General features: G+C 44.3%; 1 protein-coding gene across 5 annotated transcripts in view; it reads left to right on the top strand.

The window, feature by feature from the left end:
• Positions 1-21,322, top strand: part of CEP170B (centrosomal protein 170B) — a 58,967-nt gene that overhangs the window by 33,337 nt on the left and 4,308 nt on the right. For 2 of the 5 annotated variants that reach the window (XM_068192245.1, XM_068192242.1), the window contains 11 exons: positions 552-1,300; positions 3,321-3,506; positions 3,701-3,809; positions 5,256-7,031; positions 10,325-10,574; positions 12,794-12,953; positions 16,793-16,831; positions 17,383-17,526; positions 19,011-19,099; positions 19,646-19,739; positions 20,666-20,717. In XM_068192245.1, the coding sequence (XP_068048346.1) occupies positions 552-1,300; positions 3,321-3,506; positions 3,701-3,809; positions 5,256-7,031; positions 10,325-10,574; positions 12,794-12,953; positions 16,793-16,831; positions 17,383-17,526; positions 19,011-19,099; positions 19,646-19,739; positions 20,666-20,717 (3,648 nt within the window). The remainder of the gene's footprint in view (positions 1-551; positions 1,301-3,320; positions 3,507-3,700; positions 3,810-5,255; positions 7,032-10,324; positions 10,575-12,793; positions 12,954-16,792; positions 16,832-17,382; positions 17,527-19,010; positions 19,100-19,645; positions 19,740-20,665; positions 20,718-21,322) is intronic. The other 3 variants (XM_068192243.1, XM_068192244.1, XM_068192241.1) reach the window with 3 other exon arrangements.

Genomic DNA, 21,322 nt, shown 5'->3' with positions numbered 1-21,322 from the left:
GTGACATGGGTGCTCAGAGATGCATGTACTTGTAATGCAGTGATCTGGTCTTTCATTGTGGGGATTTGGTTTCATGGTATGCAGTGTGAGGGTTTTATTTCGTGATCCTGCAGAGATATTTCTGCTCTGTAAAAGAGAAAACCTAGTGAGGTGGTCTTGGACTACAGTAATTGGATAGAATGACAAAATAATCTCATAATTTTTATTTGAATTGAAAAAGTAAAGAAACAAAACATTAGGTATGTAAACCCATCACCACCAGAATCAGAAAAAATCAGAAATCCATGAGGTTGAAAGTACTACTTGAATTCTTTTTAAATAAATAATTAACTTGGTAGCCAACCAGTGGTGAAAAGTGGGGTCAGGAGAAAGCTGCCTTCTCTATTTCTTCTGATGGGGTGTAATCCCTGTACCACACAGATGTCTTTGGAGTTTTTTAATCTTACAGAATGCTTTTCTCATAACTGAAGTTATAAATTTCAACTGGGAGGTAATGACAGGCCTACAACAGCTGAGAGTATGAAGGTCAAATCTACATACCTTGTTTCCAGGCAACAGGCACGAGGACGGGACGCAGAGCGACACCGAAGACCCCAAGGCGGAGAAGGAGACGACGACGGGTGGGGAGCGTCCGACAGAGCAGACGAGGCTGCAGCGCCAGATGAGGCGTGACCCCCAGGAGATGCTGCACAACAAGCAGGCCTTCGTCATCGAGTTCTTCGAGGACACGCCGCGGAAGAAGCGGTCCCAGTCCTTCACGCACAGCGCTCACTCATCCCAGAGCGACACGGATCCGGGGCTGAAGAACAAGGTTGAAAAGCGCAAGAGTGCGTTGCCGGCGGAGAAGCCGGGAAATTCAGTGCCGCCATCCCACCTCACAGCCCAGGCGGGCAAAGCCACCAACAACTCCTGCGGGACCCAAAGAACGAGCTCCTTCAAGAGGGACAAGACGGAGGATCGGATCAACTCTTCATCCTCCTCTGCTCCCAGAGCCAAAAGTTACGGGAGCGTTGGGAGGAAGTCGAAAATGGCTCAGGATTTTATGGCTGAATACTTGCGTGAGACGGCTCAGTCTGGGAAGCCAAACGCTGAGAAACCATCCCCTGTGCCCATGCCGGTAGCTCCACGTGTGGTTATAAGCTCAGAACCAGAGCCTGCCTCTGCTCCACCTCCAGAGGTGAAGTCTGCCCAGGGCAGGAGGAATGATGAGGAAGACAGTGTAAGTGAGACGGGCACGTATACCATTGAGACAGAGTCGCAGGACAAAGAAGTGGAGGAAGCGCGAAAAATGATTGATCAGGTAAATGCTGCTTTTCTGTGCTTGGCCAGTGAGCTGAGGGCTGAAGGCTCGGAGGGCCTAAATTAACTGTTGCTATGGAAAGATGCAATTGGGTGCAGTGGGGCATTATAGTTAGGGGTGGAAAATCATCCTGAGTGACCTGGGCTAAGGATAGGCCCCAACAAACTGTGATGCTTGTCTTTGAAAAATCCCATCAAAACAACAAAATTACAAACAAACAAAAAACCGCAGAGTTAAAGAAGGCAAAATATGCCCACGGCAAAGAACTGCTTGCTTAAAAATGGAATTTGGAAGCAAAAGGGAAAGAGTGGGTTTGCCATCTGTTTAGAGGAAAGGCAACACCTGAATAAAGATCAGGCTGATCCTGCTGGCAGCTGTGGCTGGGAGCAGCTCTGCTCTCTAGGACTGCTCCTAAGCCTCTGCCTTGGCATTGCATCACCTCCTGCCCGCTGTTGTGAAGATGGGAGCTGTAGCCCATCACTGATGGATCATCCCATGGTAGGCCACAGGAAATGCCAAGGGCTGGTGCTTACAAGCCTTAGTGGCAGATGTTTCTCTACTTGGCTGTGCCTGATTAGAAAGGCAGTGCTTGCAGTCAGGGCAAGCGGCAGCTGGCTGAGATAGCAAAGGGTGTGATCTAGGGCAGAGGCAATCCCAGATGGATCTGTACTTGTTTGGATTTTGCAGAGTGAGTGATTGCCTAAAAGCTAAACACCAGAGGTGAGGGAGGCTTAAGAAGAACCCACCCAAGTAACCAACCGCAGGGCAAATGAAAGTTTGGCTGATTTTCAGGTTTAACTCTCATCTGCGGTCTATTATGAAAACAAAACTGGCAAGTTGTTATGAAGATTTAGTGAAATGTAGTCAGGAGGATGGCAAGGTTTAAAGGAAGCCTTAATTGAACCTGGCTTTAGAGCTTTGTATATAGTGTTTATGAGCCTGGATCTAGCTTCTCTCTTTTGTTTTTGATTGAATTTGTTCCTTACATCTTGTTTGAAATGTGATCGGAAGCTTTCAGGGCATGGTATTTAGGTCACAGCAAGGTCCTAGTCCTGACAATAGATAACTAATTGTTCTGATGGGGAAATATGAGGGAAAATGCCACAAAAATACAAATATTTCTGGGGAGTAGTCTTGGCAGCCATGTGACTCTGGCAGACAAACTGCCCAGCTTCTGGCCTGACTGTGCCATAGACTTCGTGCAGTGCAGACCTGCCACTTGTGAAACAGCTGATAACTGAACCTCAGTGCTTCTGTCCAGGAAGAAAGAAAATGAATTCTGGACTTACTTAGGTTCTAAAGTGTTTCTGTTCTTTATTCCTCCACCGTTGCAAGCCCATTTTTTCAACAGCAGTGAGAGTGGAGATCTTTATGGCTATCTCTGCTCAGCCAAGACACCCTCTGTGGTGGTATCTTCCTCTGAACTTCTTGCAGTCAAATGAGAGGAACAAGCCCTTCTGAGGCATGAGTCTTTGTCATTCCCCATAGAAGGCCTGTTTATCTTCAGGGGGAATCTGTGCAATGAGCTCAAAAAAACTCACCCATCTCAGAGGTGCATCCTGTCCCAGTTCCCTGTGGCAGTGCAGGGCTGCTTTGCTCAACCCACTCACAGCTACGGTCTATGAAAGGCACTGGGGATGGAGCTTACCCATTTTCTCTGTCTAAATCTTCATGAATGAGCTGGTAAATAGCTTTCCCAACATTCATCCTAAATTTCTCTGGGCTGAAAAGGGACTCCTTTTCAGTGAAAGTTACTGCTGTTAAAGGCAACACCCCCTAAAATAATGAGGAGAGAGGAAATGTGGGTGTGAGTGGAATTCTATGATTATGTATATTTAAAGCTGCTGCTGTAGAGTACAGAATGAAATCATTTACATGGTTTGCATGGAAGCATTGGCAAGTGTTTCTGGCCCCTTGGGATCATAGTTTGTATGTGTCTGTTTCACAGATTTTCACAGATTTTGGCTAATGTTTTTCTGTTTCCTTGCATTTTTATATTCCCATGCAAACATCTTTTCAGGTTTTTGGCGTTCTTGAATCGCCTGAATTTTCCAGAATCTCTTCAACCTTTAGACCAATAATTAAAGGTGAAAAAGATGACTCCGGTTCTCAGCATCTAATCAGTGAAAATGGCACTAGTCAGAAGTCACCCTTGCTCCAGGCATTTTCCTCAAAAGCTGTGAATGGGTCTCAGGCTGAAGCACAGGTACGGGCAGTCCAGGTGGATTTCCTGGGATGGTGGAGGTGTAGATGGGTTTTCTGTCTGGATGTAAATGTGATGTGTAGCTTGATTTCCATCTTGAACAGACCGAATGATGTAAGTACGAGAGGAGAGATTTTGTGCCTAGGATTTTGTGTACAAGCCCTCTTTCTGACCTCATCTTCCCCACCTTGTTGTAGATGTCTGCAGCATCTCAAGGGAGTCAGAAGTGGGTGTCAAGGTGGGCAAGCCTTGCGGACAGTTACTCTGACTCTGGATCTGTCTCTGGGCAGGGTGATGGAAGTGCAGGTAAGTCCCATCTGACACTGCCATTCAAGGATATCTGAATCTGAATCTAAACCAGTATGATAGAAGAAGCAGAAATTAAGGGCATCTCTGCATCTGGCTGTAGCTTATTTTCTGTTTTAGATGCAGTAGTTGGAGATGGGAAGCACAGAGTGAATAGTTCCCAGTGGACTGGAGACAGAGAAAGCCTCTGGTTTGCATTTTGGAGTTATTCAAGAGATTTTTAAATGTTAGGTTTGGCATGACTAAGGAGAACCTGGGAAGGAGAAAGCTTGTAAGGGCTTTGGGTGTTAACCAGCTCCAGGCTGTGATTCCTTAGACTGCCTTATGATGCCAGATGAGAACCCTTTGCACATAGCCTTGGAGTTAGTTCCTGACCTGAATGTTTTTTGTGTGCTTCTCCTGTGTCTGGCTGTGCTGAGAATTTAGGCTGTTCTGGGATTTGCTGCTGAGTGGCAGTTTTAAAGGGTGCAGATCAGCATAGAAAACTAGCTAAGGTGGGAGAGAAAGAAAGTTGGAGGATATCAGATTCCCATCATAACTTGGAAGACAACTTAGACCCTGTGGTCCTCTTGGTATGTGAGAAAATGAGAGAAGCGCTTCATTGGCTTTTGCAAATGTTTTCAACTTTTTTTTTTTTTTTTTGGTTGGGATTACTTGTCATATGTTCTTGCCATCCACAGCTATAGATAGAACCAATAAAGATAAGAAGGAAACTTTGTTTCAGAGATCATTGCTACTGTTTTAACACCATGTAGGATACCTAACTCCGGGAGTGCTTGTAATATTACCATAGCCAAATAACCAGTTATCCTGCTGTTTAGAGGTCTTATCAGATATGGAGGAGGCCTGGCCAGCAGCATGGGAGAAATAGGAACACTCTTTCTAGGGAGTGTTAGTGTTCCTGCTGATAAGCCCACACAATTCAGAGCCTCTTGATTATTACAGGGTCTTTCTCCTGGGACTTTGCTCTGGGATATGAGTGTAGGAGAACTTGTACTGTGAAAAACACAATCTGTTTAGTCAAATGGACAGTGTTGTTTAGAATGGCACTTAAAGCACTGCTTCACTGATGTATGATGGCTTTGCATCTCATTCCTGTGGCCTGATTGATGCTAGATGCCAGCAATATCATTATACTCCATAGTGCTTGTACTGAGAGGTATATTATGGGAGAATGAATCTGGCATACTACCATGAGAGGGGAAGGTGTTGAGCAGTGTGATTCAACAAAGTAATTAAGTTTAATGTCTGTATTGATAAACCCAAGGGAGCAGGGACCAACCAGGCCCTGCTGATGTTCATTTCACATAAAACCTTAGTCCTAAGCACATCTTATAAGTGCTTGTGTGGACTTGCATTTTGCAGATCAAGCTCTTCCTAAACAAATAAATAAATAATTGGCACAGTTTTACAGTAATTGATTCTTTTCCTCTTAACTTTCTTCAGAAAGTGGGGTACCCCCAAAATCTGGGGAGCCAGAAAACTCTGTACCCTCGAGAACAAGGCGCCTTCTTCCCCAACTCCCACCAAGTGATAAATCAGACAGCCCCACTCCCCCAGTCCTGGTGTGCCAGGAGTCCTACTCTGAGGTTACCAAGAGAACCATCGTGAAGGACCACTGTATGGAAGCCTATGGCGATTCCAGCAGCCACCTCTTCATCCAAGAAGACCTGGATCCGGATAGCCTCAGCGATGCCAGCAGATCTGATGATGGCTTCAGCACGGAAAAAGGCAAGAAATACAAAGAGAACAGCAAAGTGCTAGAGCAGATGAGGGAAGACAATAGATCAGAGAGTCAGCAGCCAGGAGCCTCCCGGATCTCTCACGTGAGAGCTGTGAGTGAGCCAGTTTCTACTTCGTTCTACATTGGTGATGACAGCAATGATGCAGAGGTTCCCTCCAAGCTCTCTCTGAGTGTGTCCCACACTCGAGCAGACAAGGACAGCAAGGATCCAGAGTTTTCCTTCAAGTGTGCTGGCACACCAGTTTCTGGAAAGGCACCGGTCAAAGATGTTAGTGCTTATATAAACACGGCTGGAAAAGTTGTCATTTCCCTTCATCAGAGTCTTCCTCAAGATCAAGAAAACATGTCAGGAAAGGAAACAGCATCTTTTGTTAGACAAGAAAGTTTTACCAAAGATAAATCAAGCAGTGGTGTTCCTCAGAATAAGCTCCCACATATTTCAAGTCACCCTCTGCTTAAAGATTTAGAGGCTGTTCGGTCAACTCGTATGGACTTTAGTCAGGACACTCATCTTCTGCTTAAGGACACTGAAACTGCCTTGGCAGCGCTGGAAGCCAAATTGCTTGGTCAAAGCCAACAGCTGGAGCCGTCGGAAACTGGTGGTCAGCTGGAGGACTCCTTGTCAGGGGACTCAGATGTAGACACGGCCAGCACAGTCAGCTTGGTGAGTGGCAAAAACGTCCCAGCAAGTGCCCCGAAACGCAAAGCAGTTGTGAGCTTGCAGAAGGAGAAATCTTCCTCCACGCCATCCATCCAGGACCAATGTGGGCAGCCCAGCGCTCGGGACAGGCTGACGGAGAAGCGGAAAACACAAGCACCAGAGGCACCCAACCGAGCAGAGGCCGCCAAACGCTTCCAGATGAAGCGGAGCGCTGGGACTCGAGGGTCACTTGACTTCACAGATGATGAGAGAAGTTCAAACTCACCCTACCTGCCAGTCCCAGATGCGGTTGTGTCTGACCACGAGCACTCGGTAACCCGACCTGTTCCCAGGAGGAAACCTTTCACTCAGGCCACCAGGGAGGATCAGAGCAAAACGACCTCAAATGTACAGAAAATCCAGCAGGTTCTCACCCGGTCCAACAGTTTATCCACCCCACGGCCCACAAGGGCCTCAAAGCTGCGCCGTGCCCGGCTGGGAGATGCTTCGGACAATGAATGCGTAGATGGTGACAAAACAGCCTCCAACTCGGATGCCACTGCTCAGGGCACCAAGCAGCCCACGGAGACGAAGAAGCTCTCCCGGCTGGACATCCTGGCCATGCCCAGGAAACGGGCAGGGTCATTTACAGTGCCCAGTGACTCGGAGACGGCGCAGTCGAGGACGGGGTTTTCGGGCCGCAGCGCTGAGTCCTATCGGAAGATGGGCGTTTCGGAGGTGAGAGCTGCAGCCAGGAAAACAGCAGCTGCTGCCTCTGCCAAGCAGCCTTTCAGCAGGACTCGTTCAAGCAGTGTCAAGTATTCCTCCTCATCATCCTGTAAGTGGTCCTGCTTTATGTTTCTCCCCTCTTCTCCCCTCTTCCCCAATTATGTTTCTGACTTACAGGCAGCACATGGTTGCCAAGGATTAGTATTACAGTAGTAGAGGTGCTGCCTTGGCGACTACAAAAGTCTGCATTAATAAGCAGCACAGATGTTGAGATTTCGTGTGGATTTGGAGACAGCAGAGCACTCTAATACTCAGTGAGATGGTATTGTGGTTATGTCTGTGAAGATACTACAAATAGCTACTTTTTTTTTTTCTCCAGTGGTTTATTTTTGAACAACCAGTTGCCATTTGACAGTACTTTTTTTAAAAAAAGATGGAATTTAATGCCTTTCTACTGCTACAAAAAATTCTGATCAGTTTAACTTGTAAGATTCAAGGTTTTCTCCCAAAGCGTTTATAATGATGTTGGTGACAGCTGATATCCAAGGTGGCAGGTTTGAAGGCATCTGAAACTGGAGAACAAGCAATATATGTCCCTGTGTTGTGAAAGCTGTTCCCTTGTTGTTCCTGAAAATATAAATCCAGAGCTAGACACTGAACACTGATTACCCCAAGAAATTGACACTTCTGTATATATTCAGTGACTTTTGCCACAGTTAAGGCAGGTTCACAGTTGTGGTTCCCATGAGGCAGAGGTGTGGGGACTACATCGTCCTGTAGTTGAGCACTCAGCAGACCCTTGAAATACCAGCATTTGTCACATTGAAATCAGCTTTCAATTAAGAGGTGGGGACAATTCAGATGAGAACTTTAGGATGGTAATTGGTAATGGGAGATTGTTCCTGAAACCTTTGGTCTAAGTTCAGGTCTGTGCCTGTAGTTCTTGACCTTCTACAGATGTGGCAAAGCAGATGTGTTTGCTTAGGATTTTAGGAATGATTGGTAGCCAAAGGGAAAGGAAGAACATCTTTGGCTGGGTTTCTCAGTCCTGTTGAGAGGAATGCTATTTTCAACAGTTTCATGATTTTGTAAGGGTTCTTGGAGTTCTGGATGTGTCCTTTAATATATTTTCATACAGCTGAGTATTTATCCATCTTGCAGTATTCATTTTTATTGCATGCTAAAAATGTCATTTGCTGCTTGTTTTGATTTGGATTGTTTTGGTACATTCAGCTTCACCTTTAATTTCAGTGATTTTTTTTTTCTTACACACTTTTATATGCATGTAAATCTGAATGTGATTAAGCTAAAAGTGTATGTACAGTCTCTTCTCTTGCCTTTTTTGAGATGATGCTATTATTAACTTCTTGTTAATGCTGATAAACAAATTTAAAGCAAGATAATGTGGTCAGAGTTTTCCAAACAGCAGGTGCTCTTTGCACTCCCTCTGCCTTTGGACCACAGGCTTCAAATCATTCAGAGAAAAATGATAAGTGTTGGCCAGTTCTTTATTTAAATGAATTGGTTTTTGATTTCCACACCTCTGTAGCAGCATGCTAACACCTTTCCTTGTCCATAGTTGCAGCAGGTGATGCTAATCCTTCCTCTGAATTAGTCACTCTTAAAATACTAACCTTGTAATTCCTTGATAGGAATTGATCCTTGTGCAAGCTCTAAGTACATGCTGGTGTATTTTGAGCTTCATCATGCTTGCTTGTCGTGTGATCCATGCTCTTGTACTAATGCTGTTATAGCCATAGCAAATCAGCAGCTAGAACTCCCTTTCTGCAACAAGAGTGACACGTTAAACTGGACTAGTGCACTGTGCCATCAAGACTTTTTTAGCATGATACCAACAACCCTTGAAAGCTTTGAATGTCAGGCCTAGGGGATAAGGAGGCAGATGTGGCTGATTTATTCCAGGAGTTCTTAGTGTTTAGCTAACCACAGGAGCTCCCAACTCTCCCAGTGGGAGAAAGTTAATCATGCTAGTGGAGGAACAGCATGAACTGTCTGCCCATGAGACAAGAAGTGCTGGTATATTGTTGGGCCATATGAAGTAGCTTTCTGTGAAAGTCACAGATAACATCAGAATAATCCAAGTTACCAGTTCTGAAAGCTAAAGGCCTATCTCCCATGCTCCTCTGTGTACACAATTTGTTAACTCAGGGTAATTTAAATGATACTGAGGGAGCTGATGCTGATTTCCCTTGGCGCACAGAGATGGAAAATGAGTCTCATCATTTTAAAATTGCTGTTCAGTGACAGGGTGACCTCTTGATTCTAAAACTGCATTAAAAAAAAGAGATGCAACTCTATGAATTGAATATGAGCAAATTTATTTTTATTTATATATATATATATATATATATATATATATATTTATATATTTATATATATATATATATAAATCCCAAGGCAAGGCATTGTTGTAGCTATGGGTGAGATAGCAATGTCTAGGAATTCTTCTTGCACTATACAGTAATTATCTATAATTTCTACCTGCATCTTACAAGCCAGATTAGTTGGTTTTGTTTGTATGGTGTATGATGCTGACTTAATTCAGAGGTAGTGTTTCAGTGTTAGGATTGTCTTGGTAACACAGTGAAGTTTTTTAGTGTTGTAATTCTAAAAAACTCGTCTGGTTCTGTTTGGTGTGTCTTCATTCTCCAGGGGCAGACAGAAGGGAATGAAGCAGTACCTGTAGGGAGTATAGTGAGGGAGCAAACATTGGGAGCCCAGTTTTCAAACAAGGACACCTTGACATTTCCCATGCAAGGAAGACCTGGGTGTCTGCAGGTCTGCAGAACAAGTTGGGATAAGTGAGCAGCTTCCACTTGGCTCCAGGGCTTGCAGCCAGTCCTGACTGTGAACACTTTCTTGTAGAGTGTCATTAATGGTGAATTGTGAGGCAGGAGGTGAACACCGGGTGTGTACTCTTGCAAATAACACCAAGCACCACAGTCTGCTCTTCACTCAAAAACCTCTCCTTCTGCTTGTACTTGAAGCTAATTAGAAAGGTATCTGCAGGCTTGAAAATTGGGCTCTCTTTAGAAAAGGACTTCTGTGGGACTATGAGGAGTCTGAAATGTGTGCTACTTATACACAGAGCTTCTGTGCATGGAAAGCTGAGTCCGTGGTAGTAATTTACTAGAGTGGAGGCGTTAACCCAGTCATTATGATTTTCCATTGGAATTTTCCACTCCAAATTTGTACAGTGAATGGGAGCCATAGAGGGGCTCAACTTTGAAATAAACTCAGAGAATGTGGTGTTTTAACTTAAGATCTGCACAGAAACTCTCCTTTCCTTGTGCTCTTGGGCTAGTTTTGTGTTACCTTTCAGCCTTTTGTAGTTACTCTTGACTACTGTCCTCGATCTGAAACCAATTCATTTTTTATAAGCATCAAGGCGGAGACCACAGGGTTCAGATTACACTTCTACTTCGGAGGAGGAATATGGCTCAAATCACAGCTCCCCTAAACACAAACGCTCCCATACTTCAACAGCCACACAAACACCGAGGATGCGTGGCTCTGGGCTGGGCAAGCAGAAGCACAACGGCAGAGAAACAGATGAGGATGAAGATTTTGATGACAACCCTGACCCCTACAACTTCATGGCGCAAACAGCAGAGATAGCAGAAATAGCCAGGTGAGGTGGGGCTTTATCTCTTAACCCACGAGTTGAAAATGAGTTGTTTTCTCCTTGGGGTTCAAATCAAACCCAGGTGTGGGGGTAGAAGGAGAGGCTCTCTCCTGTTGTTTGTGTGCCCACATCTCCTTTATATATGAACATGGACTTGGAAGGTTTTCATGAACCTTTACAGCCTGGATGTGCTGGTTGTACCTTGTATCTACAAAAGGCCACGGTGCAGGGTGTCTTCTGTTGGTTTGTTTCTTGCTCAAGCTGTGGGAAGTCTAATTGTTTATACCTGCATAACTCTGCTCTCTGGTGGAAGTCACAGTGTATGTGTGTGTGTATGGTGTGGTTGGTGTGAACTCTCCTAATTCTCTGCAGAGGAAGTCAAATAGATTAACAAAGACTGAATATGTAAACTGTGGAAGCTGCTTTGCCTGAAGCTGGTGAGGGAGCGGTAAGGAATAGCTGCAGGGCAGAAACCTCTTTGGCACAACTGAATCTGAACCTGTCTAGACCTTGTATATAAATGAATCATTGCTTAGCTTGATGTCCCTGGATACGGTACTTGCTGTGTACTGGTGGTCTGATGGTTGCCTGGAGGACCTCAGCAATAAAGCAAATAGATTCTTTTTTTAAACAGTGGCATTTGAGGTTTGTCATCTCTAATATGCAACTGTGTTATGCCAACTTTCCAGAAATACTGGTCTTCCATTGTACTGGCCATACTTGAAATACTTTTGCCTGAGGAAGCTGCCTTGTGTCTGCTTTTGGCCACATTGCCGTCTCCGCTGCCATCCTCACCTCAAAAGGGCTTTTCTTGCTAAAGGTTGCTGTCAAGCTGCTAGAAAGTGTGTCAGCCTTCAAACCAGGCTGCTCCACCTGTGCTGCACGAAGTGTGTGTGTGTGAGATGCCGGCTTCCCTCCCAGCAGCATTCCCAGCACCGGGGAGCGCTCCGGCTCTCAGCAGCTATAAATAAAGGCTTGCGTCAGGCTCGTCTGGCGCTGCACCGTGCAGCGCTCTGTCACAGAGTCTGCCTGGTAATTGCAGTTCTGATTTCCCTTGCTGCTCCCGAATTAACTGGGAGGGGTTTAGAGGAGTCAGGGAGAGTTAAAAGGGAAAATGCCACTTGTTTACAGTACTGAGTCACATAATGCAAGTGTTTGGTGACAGCTCTATCCAAACCAGCACAGAAAGGGGTTACCTTATGCAGGCAGCTCCGCCTGTATTTTATTAGTTCAACTGTGCATTTTCTTTCCAAGGAAATGTTTTGATGAACTGACAGTTTTATCGCATTGCTTGTTTTCCTTGTGGGTGCCTTCCAACTTGTAATATTCCATAATAACGTGGGGTTTTGTTGTTGGGTGATGTGTTTTGGGGTTTTTTCTTTGGTTGGTTGTTTTGTTTTTTTTCATTAAAAGAAGACAGTTGTTTCAAATGAATCTGACTAGCTGTAAGATTTTTTTTTTTCCTCATGGAAGTTTTCCTTTAAAATTACCACAACAGCTACTTCTGGTCTGAAGGGTTTTTTTTAAAGCTCTACTACCAACAATCCAGAGACTTAGGAGCTGTTTTTGAGCTCTAGAGCAGATAGAGCAAGGTCCTGCCAACACTGAGTGTTAACTGGACACCTGTCAAGGGGCTTGAAGTTTCAAGACTTGGTTTCTGAAAACCAGATCCCTCTAATGTATGCTATGCTTATCCTCATAATCCCTCAGTTCTTCTGGAGAATGTGCAGGCATATTGTGATTTTTCAGTCTACAGACCACAAGGAAAATGCAAGAGAAATTGAAGTTTTTTCTTTAAGTAAAAATTTTTTCCCTGTATGTACTTTTTAATGGAAAACAAGACTCAGGAAGGAAAATTAACTGTACTGTATTAAGAAAACAAACAAACAAGAGAAAGAAGTAGAGTGAATGGGTGGGGGAGCAATAACATAAAATTTCTTTATGGATTGTCTCTACTTTCTGGCAGTGTGTAGTTACTAGAATTTGCTTTATATCAATTCTTCACTTTGAAGCTGGATTCAGGCAGGAAGGGGATTTATTTTTTATGCAGCCAGAGCATTCCTCAGCACCTTGCCAAGGCAGCCCAAAAAACCCTGCTTGCCCTAGCTTCTGCAGAGGTTATAGTTCCCACAAACCTTTTGTGGGTCCTCTTTTTATATTTTATGAATGTGAGGCATGTTGGTATTCTGTGTCCTAATGGTTCTGCTTTGTTGCCTGTGCTTTAGGCTCAGCCAAACCTTGGTGAAGGATGTGGCCATCCTTGCTCGAGAGATTCACGATGTTGCTGGAGATGGGGACTCACAGAGTTCCTCGGGGACGGGACCAAGCCCCTGCCTCAGCTCTGTGCCCAACACTCCGGCTTCCACCATATCCGCGAGAGAAGAGGTAAGGTCTGGAATCACAGAGGTCTCTGCCCCTCGGTGCTAGTAAGTGCCTGGGGCATGATTGGCGTGGGAGACCAGGGTAGCATCCCCAGTTGCTGTAGCACTGAAAATCCTTCATTCCTTGTTCTCCTAAAAAGCACCACCAGAAAGACCAACTGCAGCCTATTTAGGGTGCTCTTTATTTTGTCCTCTCTGCCGCAGCCAGCCTTGCAGGAATCATATAATTTCCTAAGGCTCTCAAGGCTTCTGTTTGGACACTGGTCCCTGAAATTTGCATCTGAGGAACAGGATGGAGGGGATGTGTTGTGCTGCTGTGCCAGGGAGCCAGAGCCTTCCTCTTTGTTTCGCACAAGGCACTGACCGTGTGTGCTGGCTGCATTCTCTGTGTCAACTGTGTTTTGTACTTCTGCTGTGTCCTTTCTGCCAGAACTGTTGAAATGCTGTGCAGGTGTTGCTTGAATCCTTTCCCTTCATCTGAGTATTGATGGAGGAGGGCAAGGACTCTGAGAGCTGGGCAGGGAGGCAGGCAGGTAGCTTGGGAAGTGCTGTCACCCAGCCCTTCAGTGAAGCTGTGGCTTCCTCCCAAACTGTGTAGCACAGTTTGTCTGCACTAGGCTGGGAAGGAGAGAGGCAGTTTCTTAATTTGCCTCACTGGTGCCGCAGCGCAGGGACCAGCTCAGCTCAAATTTGGCTGCAAGGTCACCAGGAGGCTTCAGCTGCTGAAGAAAAATTGCCTTTGCTACTGTTTAAATCCAAATTCCCTCCTGTATACCACCAGCATGGGCTTAAAAAATACACAGGTCTCTGCTGCTCAGATGGTTCCTCTGGCCCCCTGTTGTCTTTGACTGTTGTGAGAATTGCAGACCCATCCTAGGCAGGGTTCAAAGCTGAGACCAAACCTGTTACTCTGCCAAGAGAGTCCTTGGGGGTCCCATGATCCTGCTGTGATCAGCACTAGAGGTGCACAGCAGAAGTTTAGGGTGATACCCAGAAGATCTGGCGAGTGTGGCTGTGGTTGTGCTAAACTGAGATCAGCTGCTGCCTGCTCAGGGAGGGGTTTGTCCTGGGGCCTTTTGGAGCCAAAGTGCACAAATGTTTCACAATAACTGCAGACTCTGAGATAAAATGTTTTATTGCTTTGTTTCCTTGCAAGTGCCACACCTGCCAAGCTGCCTTTTGTGTTATTCTTTTCAAGCAGTAAAGGTGACATGCCTACTGTACTTCTGACTTGCAAATGAAACATTTTACTGGGCTCCCACTTGCTTACAGGGGAAGAAGAGCAGCATCCCTGCTTTTTTTTTGTGGAGTGCCACTGAAGGGTTCAACCGTAACTCAGCTCATACAGAGGGATATTCCCAGCTGCTAGAGGAAGACACCTGCAAAAGTGTGTTTCTAGTTTCTCTAGTGTTTCTGCTCTGTGCAAAATGACAGGCTTCAAAGTGTGGTGATGAATAGCAGAATCACAAACCCAGGATTGCTCAGACCTGGATGAGGGCTTCTCTGTGGCTTTGCAGTGCTGCTGTGTGGGACATGCCAGTCAGTCCCTCACAACAGTCAGGAGAGCAAATTCAGGACTGTCACACTGTAGGGAATACTCCTGGCAGTGCCCACTGCTAGAGCAGTTCTTGAGATCTTTCAGTGGTGTGAAGGACGAAGCCCATGAAGACAGATCAGGAACCATAACCTTTGGTGTGTTCAGGTAGTGGCTGAGAGCACTCTAAAGGCTTCTAACGAGGCTTCCTCTGAACAGGAGTGGATATCAGCATGATTTCAGCAGGGCCAGCATCTGGCAGGCCATTTGAATACACCCAAAATGCCACAATGCATCAGTGTTGCTGCCTTACGTGATCGATAGCCAGGAACAGGTTCCATCAGCAGGGCTTTCTGCTGGCAGTGCTGAGACGTGGAGCAGATCCTGAATAGCTTGGGATTCTAAACAGTGCAGCTTGGGGGTCTTGTTATGAATGCCAACAATATAAACTGGTGTGAGTTTAATAAACACACATCATCTTTGGCACTGGACCAGATTCATCATCAGTGCACTGCCACCCCTGCTTCCCACAGTCTAAGTGTTGTTGAAATTGTGCTGAATTAATAATTTTGGCTTGATGCAGAGAAGCTACTGGGAAATGTCTGAAGATCAGTGTGTGTGATGCTAAGCACTGTGAATTTTGTGAGTGTTTATCAAGCAACTCTATATTAAATATTCTAGGAAAGGACACAGTGATGAGAAATAGCTACCATGGTTATAATAGTAATATATTGAAATACCTGATAGAAGTGATGATGTGACTAAGAAAAGTTTTCTCTATGTGGCTGTCTCTTACGCTGCAATGGCTTATGCAGTGTTGTATGCCATTCTGCATTCTAGTACTAAATATTTATATCTATTCCAAAAAAGTGGGGGGAAATGCAGGAAAAAGAAGTACTGATACTGGAATCACTTTCGAGTGTTTAATGCTGTACCAGAAACGTCATTTGGGACCAGTATGTGGTTGGCATTTCTTGGCCTCAAATGAACGGCTTTTTAATTACTTTTATTAAGAAGCTTGGTCAAAGTTTAAATGAGAAGTATCCTCTTTTAAGTTAAGGTGGAGCCTTAGATTTAAACCTTATTCTTCATGTTCTGTCCTTTCAGGTTCAGTGCTGGCTTGGATGTGTGCCAGGGAGACTTTCCATTTCCCCAGTGTATGTTTGGGGTGGTTTTGTTTTTCTAGCCTCAGCTGTACAGTTTATGATAAGATAGATTCTTGGCATACAGAAGAGTACTGCTACAAATTAAGCAAATTAAAAAAAAAAAAAAAAAACCAGCAAAAAAACCCCACAAAAAACCCCAAAAAAACCCAGAACAAAAGAGTTCAGCAAGGGTGAAACCTTAATGATTCCTGTTTACCAAAGCCTTAGGTTGTTTGAGATGCCTTGCTTTGTGGGTGTGTAGGTTTTGCAGGACCCAGCTTTCTGCAGAGCTCAGGCATCAAACTTAAACCTCAAATGCTGCAAACACAATCAGGTTAGATCATCCCAAATCACTGGCTACTTCTGCAAATTTTAGACCTGCATAAAATTCTTTTGGCAGATCTTTTTAAAAAAAGTTGATAATGATGGAAGAAAAACCAAAGAGCCTGATTAGTTTGTTAAGTTGTTGTGTAATGACCTCAGTATGAGTGTTGGCACGACAAGAGGAAATGCTTACGGGTGTGACGGAACAGAAAATGTGAGAACAGAACAGGTCATGTGCAGAATCTCCTGGATGGTGGAGCAGGTGCTGTCCTTACCTTGATTTCAGCTCTTTGTGCTGAGACCTGCTCACTGCAGGAATATCTCATTCCCTTCTGACACTTTTACTGCTGCAATCAGCCTAACTTACTGTTTCTACACTTGATGAAAGGAAGCTTATTAGCTAAATATTTTGGCTGTTCTGGCCCTGCGCCATAATATCTCACCTGCTGCCTGTGTATAACCCAAGTGCTGCTGCATAGGGTGGGGAGCCTGGACCTTGGATGGCACACGGTTTCCTCACAAGGAGCTGTGTGCTTTGCCATCCAAAGAGCCTCTTGGGCTGGGTGTTCAGCCCTTTCCCAGAGTGCTCTGGATTTCACTCAGTACAGTCTGGTTTGGATTAACTGGGGAGCTGCCCGAGGCCACCTCAGCAGAACTGGCTGGTGACCAGGATCTCCATGGGCTTCAGTGCATGATGGGGGGTGGGCACCAAGTGCTGATCCTCAGGAATGTGCTTTTGGGAATGTCAACCCCAAATAACCCCAAACCCTGTGTTCTCTTTGATACTTGCTGTCACAGTCATTCACTAGCATTGATCTCTTTGTTTCTGTTTTAACACAGATTGCTCGTAGATCTTTTCGGCTGGCATATCCATCTCAGGTGCACTTTCCATCCCATTATTTTTGTATCTCTGTCTTGTCACTGTTATTTTCTTCCCCTTCTTTTAAAGTTTTTGTCAGTAAACCCAACAGGAGTAACTGTCTTGTCATTTCTGTTCTTCCAGTTAATTATTTGTTTTTTTAGTGGTTTTGTATTGCTTTTTCATCTCTTTCATGTGTTACTAAATGGTTTCTGATTAATTTGAGTGTGTCTTTAATGTTGCATTGATATATTAAGACATAAGATATGGGAAAATAGGGTCCTTTTGAGTTTTTGCTAAATTCAGAAAAGACAAAGATGTGCTTGTCCATACATGCTCAAGACTCAAAATTTTAAAGTAGAATAGCCCCACAGAGTTTTGTGGTATGACTCCAGTGAGTAGGCACTTGCAGGATTGTGGTCTAGTAATTTGCTTATGAGCTTATACCTGTCTGAACAAGACTTAAATGAATCAGGGTTCCTCTCGGGCTTGCCTGAAAATCTGCAATACCTGCAGTGAGTGCCTGCTTTCCCTACTAATTTTTAATGACTCATTACTCATTATTTCCAAGTTGGTGCAGCACATTCCAGAAGCAAGTCTGAACTACCAGAAAGTGCCTCCAGGATCAGTGGAACTGAAGGATTTTGACCAAAATATGAACGATAATAGAGAAGAGGATCCCTCAAGAAAAACAAGGACAAGAAACCGTGAGGAGGCAGGCCACCTTTTTCTTTACTTTACATATGACATTGCTTTAAGCTGCTGTAGGTGAACTTGTTGTTTGTAAGCTGCCAAAGGAGGCTGCTCATTAAAAAAAAACAAAAAAACCAAAAAAAACCCAAAAAAAACCCACCACACTTCTCAGCAGCCCTGATGTGTGGGTATAGAAACAGTGTTTAAAAATAAAGAAGAGGAGCGGAACCACCCCTCTTGCCAGTAGTGACTGGAAGTTTCCTCTCTTGTGTAACATGCTAGTAAAACCTGAGGCTTGGTCACCTGTTTTTGGGAGCACACATTCAGTGTCAAAGCCTTCTTAGGCTATTTCACTGCTATCTTAGAGAAGAGCTCAAACATCTCAACTTTGAAATCTGAAGCACTGATAGTTTAATGGCACCTTACTGTTCTGCAGCTGGCATCCTGGTTAGAGCTGCTCATGGAGCAGCAGTGGCAAGGTCTGGAGCTTAGGAGGGGATGTGTGACAGCTGTCTTGCTGTGCCCTGCAGTCTGGGAGCATCACTCACTCCAATGTTACGTGCAGGGTGACCTGCAAATCCCTGGGGTGATGGTAAAGGCTGAGAAAGCCTGGCCTGCACTTGAGGCTGGGGATGGTGTTGGGATGAGAGGTGTAGTGGGGGGATGGTGCCAGGGGGAGGAGGAGAAAGCTGCTGATCCAGCACTGGCTGTTGCTCTTGCTTGCTTTCTGCCTGCCTGCCCGCTGTGGTGGGAAGGAAGAGCTGGGGCAGAGGCTCCAGGGAGGCAGTGCAGGCAGGAGGGCAGAGCTGGCTCCAGCACATCCAGTCTGCAGGTGTTGTGACTCACACAGACACATCCAGGGGACCGTGGGCTGGGCCACTGGAACCGATCCTGTCCTGTGACTGGCTTGAAGCAATCCCTTCCTCTCCTGTAGGGAAGTGCCAAGGCTGGATAAAAGGTGCAGCTTCAGAGTGCCCCCAGCTTGATGTGGGCTTTCCTGGCAGAAGCCTGGAGGCTCTGCTGAGCTACAGGACTTGAATATTTGGGGTTTGATAGTATTTTGTTGTTACTTTTAATAAAGCAGAATGTAACGTGGTGGGATACCTGGCTGTGAAGGTGGTTTGAACTCATATGTGTCACATTAGATAGTTTCAGTAGGACTGCTTGTGGGGCTTCTTGCATTGTGATTTGACTTTTTGGGGTTTTTTTTTTTTTTTTTGTGAGGTGTGGAAAGTCCTAAGTGCTGTTCTTTCAGAAATGCTTAAATGCTTACGTTACTGCAAACAGCTGTGTATCTGTCTCTAAAAAAAGTCTGAACAAGTTAGTATTAACCATTTTGCCTAAGTGCTGCAGTAAAGCTGCATGTCATCTTAATCTCCCTTGAACTTCAAGTATTATCCCCACAAATAAAGGTGTTTCAGTGGAGATGATTTACTGTACAAAAAATTCCCATTTTGTAATATACTGCTTTTGCTAAAAGTTTTCCAATCTGTCCTCATATTTTAGGTAATCTTTGACAATCTGATGTTGAACCCAGTGTCCCAGTTATCACATACAATCCGTGAAAATACAGAAAACCTTGCTGAAAAAATGAAGTAAGTAACTTCTCGTCCCTGGCCTGAAACATTGACTTGCTGGTGAATTTGTTGACTTGCTGCTTGTGGAAGATACTGTACTGTTGTCTTGGAAGGTTCTGTAATTAGGATGCAGGGAATCTCCATGTAGGAAATTGTGTGTGTATAGCCACCCAGAGGTAATATGATTATTTGCTATCACTTTTCCTCATATCTTTGGCCTTTGGAATTTTAATGCTGGACTTATAATGCCTTGACTTTGAAATGCTGCCTATGCAGGAGATAGAGCAGAAAACTGGTGAATTGTTTCTTCTTTCCTTTTCTGTACCAAGGCTCTCGTAAGTATGCAATATGTAACCAAGCTTGTGAAATATTTTCAAAGTTTGTTGTTGCTCTAGAGACATCAGAGAGAAGGACTTTGGATTGTTCCTAAATCAGCTGAAAGGAGCTTTGTCCAGCTGCTAATCCACTAATCTCTTTTGTTGCCACATCTTGTGATAATTAAGTCTTTTAAACAAGCAGTTTTTGATGGCAGTTTTAAGATCTGTTCTACTTTTTGTGTTACAGGATTCTGTTTCAAAATTCAGAAAGGACCTGGGAGGAAATGGAGGCCAAAATCAATTCAGAAAATGAAGTGCCAATTCTGAAGACATCAAACAAAGTAAGTCCATGCAAACAAGTGAAATACTAAAGACTTGATCCATGAAAGCTTTGTAACAAACCAAACTAACAATCTCTGAGCCTTCTCAAATCCATTTCTGAAATTTCTGGTCCATTTTCATGTGTTGAACTGCTGGATTTCATTACTGTTTGAAGTGTGACAAAGTGAGTTCCTTCTGTGGTTTTGTTTCACCAAACTCTTTCCCAGTTCCTTTGCAAATGATTTTCAGAGACTGGGTCTCTTAACAGATGTTGAAGTTCAGGGTCATTAGGCCTCATTTAAACATTTACCAAAGGGTCACCTACCATGTGGTTGCCACAGCTTCAGTTCAGCTTTCTCATGAGGAAACACCTGTTTGTTTTTTTCACCTGTAAATGTTTGATATTAGGGCAGTAAAAATCCACCTCAGGATGCATTCGCTCAGGTGATTCAGCCTCAAGATGGTGCTTGTGCTCTCATGACCTTTCATTGTCCTTGAAGGGGGATTGTCAGTAAGGATTTAAGTGCAGTAGTGGACCCAGTGAATATGATTAATGCTAAACAACCTCGTGCTAGACCTTTGTAGCTTGGTGCTGCAGCAGTACAAATGTGGTCAAATATTCTGTCTGGTCTAGGAGTTGAGTTTATAAATATCTTAGTGTATTTCATAGTAAGGAGGAGTCTTTGCACAGTGTAGCATTTCATATCTAAAAGCCACTGTGGCTGTGAATGGGGTGTGTAGTATAGTAGCACTTGGTGACACGATGCAGAGCAGGCTCCCTGTGCACTGACCAAATGCCCCTCAATGCAGCTTTTCTGTTAAATGACCAAGGTTGGGCCTGACTTTGAATCTTCTTGATCAGATAAGGCAGAAGCAGTAAGACTAAATTCCTGTGTCAGTTGAATACTTTGTTGCTTAATTTTCTTTCTGATGCTTTTGTTTCTAGGAAATCAGTTCTATCCTGAAGGAGCTCAGGCGAGTTCAAAAACAGCTTGAAGGTTGGTCATATAAAATGTTCCTGTTGTCTCTCAAATGCCAGTAGATTTGCACAAAATAATGTTGGCCTGATTGGTTAGTGGAAGCTGGGAGAGGATGCAGAAGTTCAGGCTGTTACCACAGTGCTGTCTGATGAGTGCATAGGCAATTAACTGTAGATTTATCTTTATACTGCCAGTTTTTAGGAAGATTTTTGACTATTGAAATTTAGAAGCTGTTGCTATGGAAATGCTTTGTTTGTGGTAATTAGCATATTCCCATAAGATAAACCGGTGCAGGACTGTTCTGATGAAATGGTATTTATCAGCTCTTTCAACCAATAAGCTGTGCTATGCTTTTGGACTTGAATTTTGCACCTAGATCTTTGCATTAGAAAAAGCAAGACAAACTCTTGCATCATCTAAAAGCGTAGTAAAGGCATGTAAAAACATCCAGGCATGATTCTGGGCTCCTGCTAAAAGCTTGCCATTTGCCAGCTGTAGTTTGTCTTTTCCAATTTAACCAGAAAGTTGAGAGTCCACATCTCTACAGTCTGGGAGAGGTTTTGTTTGTTAAAGCTGTTTAGACCTGAAAATACTAATGAGGAAAATAACCTGACTAAAATGAA

This window comes from Anomalospiza imberbis, chromosome 6 (genome assembly GCF_031753505.1).
Source record: "Anomalospiza imberbis isolate Cuckoo-Finch-1a 21T00152 chromosome 6, ASM3175350v1, whole genome shotgun sequence".
NCBI lineage: Eukaryota > Metazoa > Chordata > Aves > Passeriformes > Viduidae > Anomalospiza > Anomalospiza imberbis.
This window is presented reverse-complemented; position numbering and strand designations above follow the sequence as displayed.